At 37.8% G+C, this 13,767-nt stretch overlaps 1 protein-coding gene across 3 annotated transcripts in view; it reads left to right on the top strand.

The window, feature by feature from the left end:
• GALNT1 (polypeptide N-acetylgalactosaminyltransferase 1) overlaps positions 1-13,767 on the top strand; it is a 127,651-nt gene that overhangs the window by 95,634 nt on the left and 18,250 nt on the right. For all 3 annotated transcript variants that reach the window (XM_089895073.1, XM_022586980.2, XM_089895074.1), the window contains 5 exons: positions 2,201-2,408; positions 7,023-7,193; positions 9,293-9,410; positions 10,875-11,055; positions 11,931-12,070. In XM_089895073.1, coding sequence (XP_089751199.1) covers positions 2,201-2,408; positions 7,023-7,193; positions 9,293-9,410; positions 10,875-11,055; positions 11,931-12,070 — 818 coding nt within the window. The remainder of the gene's footprint in view (positions 1-2,200; positions 2,409-7,022; positions 7,194-9,292; positions 9,411-10,874; positions 11,056-11,930; positions 12,071-13,767) is intronic.

Below are 13,767 nucleotides of genomic sequence, written 5' to 3' on the forward strand. Positions count from 1 at the left end.
ATAGAGACTAATAGCTGTAAAGATACTCTAATAAGATTCTCTCTTATTTTTAGATGACATAGTACCTTCTACTCATAATCACTTAACACCCCCCCATGGCTTCATTTTTATAAAATGAGGTTTGAATAAATAGTTCCTAATGCCCCACCTAGCCCTGAGTCCATAATTCTGTATCAGGTGTTAGGAAGATACCTATTTCTTAGCCATATTGCCTGAAAGCCACAAAGACATCAAACAAAGATGCCAAGAAAATTTGTTGAATAGCAACTTTTTTCAACTACCAGACCAGAGAATCATGGATTTTTCATTTTAGTTATAGACAGGACAGAATATTATAACTTTCAAAGATACAGAATTCAGGGATTAGATTGCTTTGATTCTTAATAAGCACTTTAAACTGTCTACTATTTTGGGGAAGACTTACTGGGCGACACAGTGTGACACAGCCGAATTTGACTGGTCTAAGGTACTAGAATATACCTCACACCTTACCACATGAGGTTCTGTCAAACTCTGGACGTAAAGCAGTTTAAATTTGGATCAGGTTGGGTGAATCCACAGTCCTGAATTGTTCTCTCGGTAGTTCCCTTCTAGGATTTCTTGCTGTGGGTGAAAAGAGGGGCTTTGAAGTCAGGCAGACCTGGTTTGAATCTTGGATCTACCTCTTAATAAGCTGTGTCATCTTGATCAGTTCATTTAATATTCTGAGCCTTAGAGTTTCATGTCTAAAATACATTTAATGACATCTCATAGGGTTGTTATGAGGATTAAATGAAATAAAATATGTAAAGAACCTGGCATTGTACTAAATAGGCATAAAGTGGTAAAATGTTGTTTTTCATTGGGGCTGGCACTACCCTCACCTTTTTTTACTCAGAATCAAGTTATGTATGTTTCTGACCCTAAGGTTTGGTTCATAAAATCATGGTGATCAGATAGGAGTTCTCCACATATTTTTCAGATTTTCTTTTTAGCCCAGATATTCTAGGAAGTGTATTAGCAGACATGGAAATGATTGGTGTTCTGGTGCAGTGGGACACAGAGGCCTTTTTTTCTTTCACAGTTTTCATGGTCCTGATTATTCCATTATTGAATCAGTCAGGTCTTAACCAGTTCCAATGGACCAGAACCATTCCACTACTATTTGTCTTTCCCTCTCCGCTATGTAGGGAGCCCTTTGGATTCCCACGTTTAGTATTTAAAGAGCCCCTTAATACTTACACCCTGACCTTCGTTACTGGGGTCCCAGGACAGAGCGAGTCATAGGAGTCCTAGTAGCTTCGTGTCAAGTTTTTCCTTCGCTAGAGACACTGTCCTTGTACCTGTGGTATGGGGACAAATTGGAAAGACATTTGATCACCATCTGTCACTTCTCTGGCATAAGCACCATGAACTAACCTGATCTGAAAAGTTTCCTGTCTTTGGTTTGAGGAAGTGGAACCTTTTCTGCTTTTTTAAAATCAATTATGTACTTTGGAGGCAGGAAATCCTTGGCTTAGGAGCATAACCTCTATCTGATCTCTCTAGGATAGCTGCTGATTTCATCACCCATTCACTCTCCCTTTCTCTTTTCCTCTTCAATTGCCCTTCCCTCTGGAAACCTTTTTTGCTTAGACCGACCTGCCTGGTAAGGGTTCTGTTTGGTCTTGTAGCTCCAGTCCACCATTCTCATCTAGCTTGACCTCATTTCCCACCTCCTGAAAAAGAACTACATAGTCAGAGACTGTGATAAACTATAAGACAATTTGTTTCTGCCTTTGAAGAAACCCCACAATTTTCCGAACTCTAACAGCTATTGCGTATTGTGTTCTTTCTCTCTATTGAGGTCTGGATTTAATTCTCTTGCACTACCTTCTTTCTGTTCCTGATCCTTAAGCATGATTAGAGAAAAGGAGAATTGAGCCTGACGGAGAGCTGCTTAGAAAAGTGTGGTAACGTGCCTTTGACTGAGCCTGAGCTCAGAGGCTCTCCCCTAATTCCTCGTGTAACAAAGGAGAGGCAGTTCTGGTACCTTCTCTCAGGAAATAAAAAGGCTTCCTAAGTGAAATGGGTTTGTGAGTCAGGGAGCCGCACTGAAAGTGCTCAGTAGGTATGTGTTGAATGAATATTGCAAACCAAAATTACCTTCCATCTGGATAATGCCAGCTCGCAGTTTTTTCATGTTATTTTTTAAAATTTGTTTTGTTTTATTAATTTTCAGACTTTTTGAAAAGACCTCTAGAGAGTTATGTGAAAAAATTAAAAGTACCAGTTCACGTAATTCGAATGGAGCAACGTTCTGGATTGATCAGAGCTAGGTTAAAAGGAGCTGCAGTGTCTAAAGGCCAAGTGATCACCTTTTTAGATGCTCACTGTGAATGTACAGTGGGGTGGCTGGAGCCTCTCTTAGCCAGGATCAAACATGACAGGTAATTTTCTGGAGTCTATAAATTGTTTTCAGTGCGTTTGTCCTAAACTATGGTAAGTTGCAAAATTCCATGTTTTTAAATAAATATAAAAATATTTTCCTTTAAAATACCCATGAAGAGTACTCTAAACCAAATATGAATAAGACCACGTTCTAAAGTCTGGAAGGAATGTTTGCAGACTGTCTTGTTAATGAGGATGGATTAGGAAACATGTTAGGACGTATACTATATGCTCTCTTCACTAAACGGGAGCAGAACAGATAGACACGAATCTCAGGGAAGGTAGGATAAAGCCCTTTACTTGTCCCTGCTCTCTAAGGCCGACACTGGGGCACGAGCAGGTCATCTCCTCTCTGCCTGCATCCTTACTGGGACTGTATCTCTTAGCCTACAGCACAAGGTAGAAGGGGGTGGGGAGATACACATTGTCTCCTGAAATGCTTGATTGTGTATGGAAAAGGACTGTAACCTTGGATAATACAGGTAGAATATTGGGAGCAGTGCAAGCTCATGGTTGTAGTCTTTCATGATGCACAATTTTCAAAGAATTACCTACTGCTGGGCTTGGCCTTAGCTCCTAGATATGAGGAGACAACCTAACTTCAGTCTGCAAGACCTATGTTAGTTGAATTTCTGCTTGTCATTGAAGTTTGAACCAGAGGCTGTCTGTGTCAACATTAAGGTTTAGATTTCAGCAGGGTAAACTTTTACTAGTCACGTAGAGCATAGTGGGAGCCAAAGTCATTGCATCTATTCTGTTTGTAAGCAAATGCTGGACCTACATCTCTGCCTGCCCCCCCACGCCCAGTTTTTTTTTGGCCACGCCACCCGGCATGCGGGATCTTACTTCCCTGACCCGGGATCGAACCTATGCCCCCTGCATTAGGAGCGTGGAATCTTAACCACTGGACCGCCAAGGAAGTCCCCATCTCTCCCCTTTCAAAGATGAATTGCCTGGGCAATGAGAAGATACAGTAGCTTTAGGAAGAAGAACACTGCCTGAAGAAGAAATAGGATATTTCTGTAAATTGTTTTCTATATGTAACAGATGACTGATTTAGGAAGTGTTTGCTTGCGTAAAGACAATGTGTAACCATTATGAAGCAGGAGCCTGGACCCATGGAGAGAAAGCAATGTGAGGTGATGACAGAAATATGAAAGGGAAATTGGCTGAAATAACAACCGCAACAACTTCCAGTTGGGCTGTGTGGTAGATTAGGTATCCTGAATAATGTTTCCAACTGAAAAAGCTAAGTGCTGGATAAATTCAAAACACATTTTTTTTTAAATATTTATTTTTTATTTATTTATTTCATTTATTTTTGGCTGCGTCGGGTCTTAGTTGCAGCACGCAGGATCTTCATTGAGGCACGCAGGATTTTTCATTGCAGCGCATGGGCTTCTCTCTAGTTGTGGCATGCGGGTTTTTCTCTCTGTAGTTGTGGCGCATGGGCTCCAGAGCACGTGTGCTCTGTAGTTTGCGGCACACAGTCTCTCTAGTAGAGGCGCGAGAGCTCAGTATGTGTGGCGTGTGGGCTTAGGTGCCCTGCAGCATGTGGGGTCTTAGTTCCCTGACCAGGGTTCAAACCTGTGTCCCCTGCATTGTAAGGTGGATTCTTTACCACTGGACCACCAGGGAAGTCCCCCAAAAACATTTTTAAGTGCATCACCAAGTTGGCAGCAAAGTAAGAAATTCTGCAGATCTCAGAACAAAGTGCAAACAAGTAAAGTAGTCTGGGCACTAAAACCAGCTTTCACTTGTAGGGTTTCTGCTGAACTTAGGGGACACTGAGCTTCTGCCTTGAAAGACAAACAGATGGGAGGATGGGAGCCAAGGCCTGGGCCCCGCCTACAGTGGGAAGACGAATAGCAAACACCTGTATAAAGCTAGGCTCCTGATGTCTGTACTTCTGTGTTAGAATGAGAAATGAATCCCACCACACCAAAGACAACTTGGCCGTTTCAACCTTGGTATGGGGTGGAGATGGGGAAACGGATCTCCCCTAAGAATTTGTAAGCAGAACATAGAAAAGGGGTACCAATTCAGCTCTTTTTATGAGACTAGTATAACCTTGATATGAAACCAGAACAGATGTGGAAAATTACTCACAAATGCTAATACGAAAATCTCACAGCACCAGCAAACTGAATCCAACTGAGATTTATTAATATCATATCAACATATATATATAAGTAAAGCATATCATATAACATACCAATATATGTAACATATCATCACTGCTTGGTTAGCGTAATATTACAAAACCAATTCACATAATATACCCTACTAACATATTTCTGAAACTGTGATTAAAACCCTGTCATTAGGGCTTCCCTGGTGGCGCAGTGGTTGAGAGTCCGCCTGCCGATGCAGGGGACGCGGGTTCGTGCCCCGGTCCGGGAGGATCCCACATGCCGTGGAACGGCTGGGCCCATGAGCCGTGGCTGCTGAGCCTGCGTGTCCAGAGCCTGTGCTCTGCAACGGGAGAGACCACAACAGTGAGAGGCCCGCGTACTGCAAAAACAAAAACAAAAACAAAACCCTGTCATTAAAACTCTAATCACTTTAGTAGATACAGAAAAAAGTGTTCATTTATGATTAAAATGAACATTGATTTATGATTAGAAACACTTAGTAAACTATTATAGAATGTAAATTTACTAATTTAAGACGCTAAACTAATTTAATTTAGCTACACACACACACACCCTTAACTAGCAAACATCATATCAATAGAGAAATGCAGAAAGTATTTTTTGGGAAGATATTGCACAAGATAAGAATGCCCTGAATTATTACTGTTACTCAGTATTATTAGAAGCCTTAGATTTTGCAATAATATAAGAAATAAAGGGTATAAGAATTGGAAAGGAAAAAAGCAAGTGCTGTCAATTGCAAATGATTTTTTTTTTACGAAGAAAAGTAAACTATAAGTAGTAGAAATAATAAGAATTTAGCAGTGTAGCCAAACATAAGATCACCATAGAAAAGTCAGTTGCCTTCTCCATACCAGCAGGAAGCGTTAGAAAATATAATGTAAAAAGAAGAAAAGAAATACCATTTATAATAGCAATGGAAATCATAGGCTATAATTAGGAATATGTTTAACAAATGATGCATGAAATAGAAAACTGTTGAAATTCATTGGAAAATAATCTGAACGGAGAGAAGGATAATGTTCATGGATAGAAAAGTCAATACAAAAATGTCATTTCTCTCCACATTGATTTATATAAATTCAATGTGTTTCTAATTGAAAATCTCAACAGAATTTTCTTGGAGAAACTGGCTGATTCTAACATGTATCTGGAAATACACATTTTTAAAAATAGCTAAAATACCCCTGAAAAAGAGGAGTCAAGTACAACTGGGCCTGCCCTACTAGACATCAAGACTTATTTTAAAGCTATTTTAATTGTGGCAGTGACGTATTGATGCAGGAGTTCACAAATAGACTAGTGAAGCAGAGCCACTCCATATTTCTATGAAAACTTGATTTATGACAGAGCAGGCACTCATGATTACAGCAGCAGAAAACAAAAAGACCGTTAGATAAATAGTGCTAGAACAATTGGTCATCCATAAGGAAAATAAACGAATTTGGATACTTAATGCATGTAATACCCAAAATCAGTTTCATAAGGATTAAAGATAAACATGAAAGGCAAAAATATAATTCTTTTTGAAGATAATATGGGAGAATATGATTTGGGATTAAGGAAAGATTTCTCAAATAAGACACCAGTCAGATGGGGAGGATATCACATACTCTAAAATGTGGCTCCCGAGGGCTCTGAGCAGAGGGCACTGTTTCTTAGAAGGGGCTGTGGGCATATGTGATTTTTCAAGTTTATAAAAATCACAATACCAAAAGAAAAATGTTTCAGAGTGCGTGTTCAGACAATTTGTATGAAGAAATACAAACTGCAGGAAAAATACTCTTTCTAATCATTAGAAAAGATAATTTTTTTAAATCCAGAGATACTGTGTAACATTATTATAGTAACAAAATTGCAAGAAAATAGCATCCAAAGTTGATAGTATTATAAGGAATCTGTATATACATATAACACTTTTGGAAAGAAGTTATGAGTAGTGCCACAAAAAGTTATTTCCTTTAATTCGCTTATCTCACTCCTGGAAGTTCACTCTTAAAGCAAAAGTGAAATATTGTATATATGCACATGGTCACTTAGTATCTTAATAGCAAAACTATATAAGAAACACAAATGTCCAGAAGTCATTTATTAAGAAAATTGTTAGCTTAAAATTATTAAATATGTAGTCATTAGAATTATTAAATATATAGTCATTAAAAGTTATTTTTGAATACTGTAGAAATATTTGAAGTACTTTTACATGTGGCAAATATATGAAAGTATGAATGGAAGAGGGATGGAAGGTTATTTTCAATAAGTTATAAATAAATATGATAAATAATTATGATGCTAGCTTGGTAGGATATAGCAGGGAATTTTTTCACCATTGTCCTTAACATAATAGAATGTATTTTTATTTTTAAAACACCTAGTATACACTTGTTATATAGTTGTTACCATAGCCCTCAAAAAAGAAGGTTTTAAAAGATTTTTAATTTGCTTTTATGATTTTAGGAAGACAGTGGTCTGTCCTATCATTGATGTGATCAGTGATGATACTTTTGAGTACATGGCAGGTTCTGACATGACCTATGGTGGATTCAACTGGAAGCTCAATTTTCGCTGGTATCCTGTTCCCCAAAGAGAAATGGACAGAAGGAAAGGTGATCGAACTCTTCCTGTGAGGTAATTGATTTGTCAAACATTTTCCCTAATGTGTTATTGGCAGGGGATTGTGAAGCATTGGGGATCATATTGGAAGGATTATATGTGTATTTTGAAAGACATGAGGATCTGTGCACCATATATGTAGTTAAGAGCCATCTTTCATGTATATCATTATTTCAAAGAGGGATTTTTTTCCTCTGATGAATTAATAAAATTCAAATTTTTCATTTCTGTAAATCTAGTGCCTGTGAGAAATGATAGTGACATGCATATGTTTTCATTCCCATATGAACAATGTTTTGAAAATCTATAATTTATGCTTTAATTCAGTTGTTAGGGATAATAATATTTAACTTAAACCATCCCTTAATTAATTGTAAGTGCCAGTATGTGAAAATAATACCTAAAACTGGGTAATAAAATGTAAAATGTAAGATTTTAAATTCAGACATGTACCATCTGATAAGGTTAGAAAAAGCTTGTTTCAAATATAAAAATAACTAGAATTGACAAAAGTATAAAAAAGGATTTCCATTAATGCATTTCTGCTTTTTCTTTTGTTCTATATTTGGTCTTATATAGATTTTTTTCAGAAAGGGATAAAAACCTTCATGCTATTCAGGACCTTTAGATAGAGACCTTGAGCCTTCTGAGCCATCCTAGGATTCCAGTTGCGTCAGCCTGCTGCTTCTGTAGTAATTGAGAGTTCCTGCAGCACCAGGCTTTTTAGCCTTCTCCTCTCCAGGAGAGGAGAAGGCTTCCCAGATCTGTCTTCCTTTGAATTAAGTCCAGTTCTGACAAAGTTGAAGAGAGGTTTCACTAATTCTATGTTCTTTCTCCCTAGCCAGCCCGAGTCCTTTCCTAGTAAAGGGACTTTTCCACTCTTTTGGTGACAGTTCAAATCACCATCTAAACCAGGGGTCACTAAACATTCCATACATGATTGACTTCTTTGAAAAATCTGATAAAAGCTTTGAGTTTTCTCTAAAGTGGGACTGGGCGTGGGAGGCAGGGATGCACATGTGCAAACAGAAGGGTTTACATACAAGTCTAGGAAATTTAGAGAGATCCCCAAACCTAGGTCAAGAAACCCCTGCACTAAATGATAATGCAGGGTGTCAGCCTATTTATTTCCTTTGACTCCTAAGATATTAGACTTTCTCATTCTTTTTTCTCTTCTAAAATCAAAGTAAGTCCTAACTTCTTTGTGGAAACAACTATTTCTACTGGAAAAGCAAATGCCGCCACCCTCACCAGTGCATGGAATGAGTATGTTTTAGGGTTCCATAGGTAGCCAGTTCATCCTAAAATATGATCTCCATAGTGTCCTCTGTCCCTGGAACTTAATTACGGTCTCTTAGTTGGAACCCAATTTTTCTCCATATTCATTCTTCAAGGAAACCAATATTTGGTATTCATTTATTTAAATCCTCCTTCATTATCATTTCTCTACTTAATTCTACCTATTCCCACCCACTCTACATACCTAGGCCATGTTTTGAGGCAGAGAATTTACCATACTTGGTCAGGATGATGATATCCTTACTTAGGAGGAGTACATTGATTTTATTCTGTACTTCATCTCCTTCCTTAAAGGTTGAGGGAAAGGGCCTCATTGCTTTCATCCTGTTTAGTCTTACATCTTTGCAATATTTGCCACCCCTTAGAACCTGGCGTGTTAGAACTGCTAACGTGAGTCTAGTTGGTTAATGTGGTCAACTGCATTTATGGTTGCTTGGAACTATGGAGTAGAGACACAGTCAGATGGAGAGGATTATGAGAAATAGCTTCAATTTAAGGAGTTTGGGGTAGAAGCTCAGTCAGGACCTGAGGATCAAGAAAGGTACTGAAGACAGTAAGAGCCCTTGGGACTGGGCAGGGAAGGGTGTCCAGGCAGAGAAGGATGTCCAGGTAGGAGCTGTGACAGCACAACTGGGGTGCAGGTCCAGCACAAAAACAAAGAAAGCCCTGGGAGCCTGTGAAAGTTTCTGCAGAGTGTGAGAATAAGCATTTATTCTGTAGTTACGAACAGTTATAAAACTACTTTTAAAAACAAAAACTGATAGTAAATTTTAAATTGTTACAATTAACGGTATAGTATTATGATTGAATTTCAGAACACCTACAATGGCAGGAGGCCTTTTTTCAATAGACAGAGATTACTTTCAGGAAATTGGAACATATGATGCTGGAATGGATATTTGGGGAGGAGAAAACCTAGAAATTTCCTTTAGGGTAAGTTCCCTTTGAAAAAAGTAATCTGTATAACCTCAAATATGGATATGCTTTAAATATTTATGTTATCTCTAAATAAAAATTAAAAAGTGAATTTAATATGAGTTTAATCAGACTTCACAGCCTTCAGCCCATAAAAAGTTTGGTGATACTATTAAAGGTTCATTATAAACTATTTTAAGCAAATAATTTAGTTATATTACTAGTCCACCTGTAAAGTTTATACAAGATTCCCCTGTTGTCTTTAATTTGTTACTTTCAAGGAAGTGATTCAAACTCTAAAAATAAAAATAACACATAGTTTGTAGATGCTACTTTGTTACTTAACTGCCAAAAACATAATCTCACTTTCTTTAATATGCTTTGTCCTTCTGGTTTGAAAATTGTTCTCTCTTATTTAAACCTGGTCACTTTACCAGCTTTATATTTTTCCCCATAAAAAGAAAAAGGCAAAAGAATTCTGAAATTATTCTAAACGAATGTAACCCAGTCAACTTTAAGTCTTATGCATTTCCTGTTCACAAAAAACAATATATTTTTAAAATGACATAGTGTATTTCTGAAAATAATGAACTTTAGACACATGGCCTATAGTGGAAATCACACTGAACTGCGCTGGAGTCTAACCCAGCTAGCTTGCTGTGTTCCTGGTAGATAGCTTTGCTCTTTATAAAAGGAGAGGTTTGAACTCCAGATCATCTTGGAGATCCTACTTAGCTGTATCACTTTATGATCCTGTGAAAATGTTAAGGTAGGCACACAATATTTAACAAAATCAAAATTTTTCAAAATGTATTTTAATTGAAAATAGATGTTTGACTTACGGAAAAATGTATTTTGAAAGGATAATTTCGTTAAGGATGTGAAACCAGTTAATGATCTTTCTTTCACCCCTTTTTTGTTTTTATTCTCACAAACACCATAGAGTGTGCTCTCATTGTCCACTGAATAACTCGTGAGTAATCAAGTTTAGATTCCTAGGTTCTGTTGAATGTACAGGTTGTGACAGGTTTGGAGAAGGAGGAACAGATAGGACTCTGGCTGAATACTGCATGGTCAAAGTTTTTGACCATGAACCATATTAATAAATATACACACAACCCATAATATAAACATTTCATGAAACAGTATGTCCTTGTTAGTACTGGTTGCAGTTCATCAAATTTGAATTTTATGACCCTTGTAAGAGTGACGGCCTGCAGTTAGAGAAATACTGCTGTGGACCTCAAGTCTTTTCTGTATTTTGCATTTACCTATCTTTCTGAATTTAACCTTCAACTTCTGGTTTGATCAGAACCAAAAATTGAGGAAGCACTGGCTTTGGGACCATATAGCAGGAGCTCCACTGTACGCCCTTGATTCTGTGAAATTCCAGCTATGAAACTCAATAAGGTGTGAACCGTTTTTTTTTTTTTAATATAATTATCAGTGTTTAAAACTGGTCTTCTTTGCTGTTGTTTTCAGATTTGGCAGTGTGGAGGAACTTTGGAGATTGTTACTTGCTCACATGTTGGACACGTGTTTCGGAAAGCTACACCCTACACGTTTCCGGGAGGCACGGGGCAGATTATCAATAAAAATAACAGACGACTTGCAGAAGTGTGGATGGATGAATTCAAGAATTTCTTCTATATAATTTCTCCAGGTTAGCATTATTTTGCATTAGAATTACAAAACCAACTTTCTTGGTCTGATCCTAATGCATTCTGAAGAGAGATAAGAAGGAGTGGAAGAGAACCTCTGAGCAGAGGCGAGACACCTACCTCATAGGTTGTTGTAAGGAGTAAAGGAAGTCACATACGTATAGAAGGTGCTTAGCAGAATGCCTGGTATATGTCATTAACAATAACAATACATGATCCAGTCTTGCAGAAGTCACTATTGGTCCAGGTGCTTTCGATGTTCTTTTTTTTTTAAACCTAACTGCAACATTTAACGTGTATGTGAAAGCGTCAAGTATTTCAAGGCCAGTGCAGAGCCCTGTAACATGCCTCCAGGGACTTCTCTCCAGGAGTTTTTCTCTGCTCTTCTGAGTTTTGTGGCAACAGCTGTTCCATCAGCTATAAATCTGCCTGGCATTGTTACCGTTCCATCCTCTTCAATCACCTACAAGACTGTGCAGTGGTAGCGCACACAATTCAGTGAGCTGTGAGAGAGAAACCTGACTGGAAACAATTGCTCTGTTTAACCTCTGTTTCATATTTGGGCAAAATTGGTCTCTATTTCTGTTTTTGCCTTAACAAATATTAAACTTTTCTGACCCCATATAACTTACATTTGTGTGTAATATTATTAGCATATATATCATTCTCAGATAAATTTAATTTTTCTTTGAAGAACACATATATTTCCTTGTTTTATACTTTGGGAGGTGGATTTATGGTATGTCACTTGTGTAGTCACACATCACCAAAATGATACTACTTTTCCTGTTTGACTGGCTTTTTAGATGCAATATATAAATAGAAATGTGTTACCTAACGGAACATTAATAATTCAGTCACTTATTTCTTTTAACAGGTGTTACAAAGGTAGATTATGGAGATATATCATCAAGACTTGGTCTAAGACACAAACTTCAATGCAGACCTTTCTCTTGGTACCTAGAGAATATCTATCCCGATTCTCAGATTCCACGTCACTATTTCTCTTTGGGAGAGGTAAAAAAAAATATGTGTGTGTGTGTGTGTGTGTGTGTGTGTGTGTGTGTATTCTGTGTGGTTATTATGTTCTCACTGATTTATAAAAAAGAATAGAGGTTACACTTCTAACAAGGGAGTACCTTCGTATTAAAGTTACCTCAAATGTGAGAAAGTTCTTGTTAGTTGAAGCAGTCTACTTATTAATTTTTTATCATGTTATATTTTGTTAAAATAAGAATGCTCTACCTCTCACCTTTCACAGTTGGACTTTTGTTACAGTATATTAGTGTCTTTGATAGACTTCTTATTTTAACAAACTGGCCCATTTAGTTGAAACCATATATTCCTAAAGCTAATGTCCTAGCATTAACTAGCCCAAATTAAAGTGTGAGGAACTTCAAAGTAAAGATAAATTGTAAAGAACTGACAAGGAAACTTGAAAGACCATTTATAATAAGTTGTATTTTTAACACCCATTTATTTTCCCTTGGGAGTCCAAAATCTCATTGTGGGCATGGAGGTTGGAAAGACTATTGGTTAGCATACTTATCTCTGATGATGCCTTTAGTCATTGCTCTTAGAATTCAGCAGCAGATCTTCTTGAAACTGAAATAATTTACATATTAGTGGTTATAATTAGCCAACACAATTAGTTGTGCTTTGGAGTTTGGCCTTTTTAATCTTTGTGGGTGCCCATGGTATAGGGTCTGGTGTGAGAGAGTCTTGCCTTCTTACCTTCTGGTATAACTACCAGGATGGTCACAAGGAAGTATTTCTTGTGCCCTGTCCCACTGTTTTCCTAGAATGTCGATAGCCGTTCTTTCTGGTTCCCAGCCAAAGCTGTGCTCTGTGTGTAGGAAATCTAAATGGGTCCTTCTCTTTAGTCCAGGGGTCTGATCAAGTCAGGGGTTTTAGTAGTGTCATAGGGCTGCCATAATAAAATACCACTTCTGGCTTAAACACAGAAATGTATTGTCTCACAGTTCTAAAGACTAGAAATCCAAGATCAAAGTGTGGGCAGGTTTGGTTCCTTCTGAGGTCTGTGAAGAATCTGTTCTCTGCCTCTTTCTAGCTTCTAGTGGTTTGCCGACAATCATCGGTGTTCCTTGGCGTGTAGAAGCGTCACCCTGATCTCTGCCCTCATCTTCACATGGCATTCTCCTGTGTACGTGTCTGTCTCCAAATTTGCCCACTTTATAAGGACACCAGTCATATTGGATTAAAGCCTACCCTAATGACCTCGTTTTAACTTGATTACCTCTGTAAAGAACCTATCTCCAAATAATGTCACATTCTGAGGTGCTGGGGGTTAGGACTCCAACATGTGAATTTGGAGTGGGGACACAATTCAATCCATAACAAAGATTGAGCTAGGTGGGGCTGGGTTGCGGTTTTAGGGAAGACTTAGTTCACTTCTGGCTCATGTATGTTTCTTGGAGGGGTCTCTGTCTCCTCAACCCTGAAAGTTTTGCCTTTCTGAGGTTTTGAGATTAGAATAATTTAGCCTCCCACCTTGTTCAGTGGGGGGAACCAGTTGTTATTTTTTCAGGTCTTCTGTCTAGCAGGAATTTGTCTCCTAAGCACCAGGAGATGTGGAAGATTTTTTTTTTAATTTTATTGAAGTATAGTTGATTTACAGTGTTGTGTTAATTTCTACTATACAGCAAAGTGATTCAGTTATATGTATATATACATTCTTTTTCATGTTCTTTTCC

Source organism: Delphinapterus leucas, chromosome 14 (genome assembly GCF_059928025.1).
Source record: "Delphinapterus leucas isolate spDelLeu-1000000601 "Yukka" chromosome 14, BTC_Dleu_Yukka2, whole genome shotgun sequence".
Classification (NCBI taxonomy): domain Eukaryota; kingdom Metazoa; phylum Chordata; class Mammalia; order Artiodactyla; family Monodontidae; genus Delphinapterus; species Delphinapterus leucas.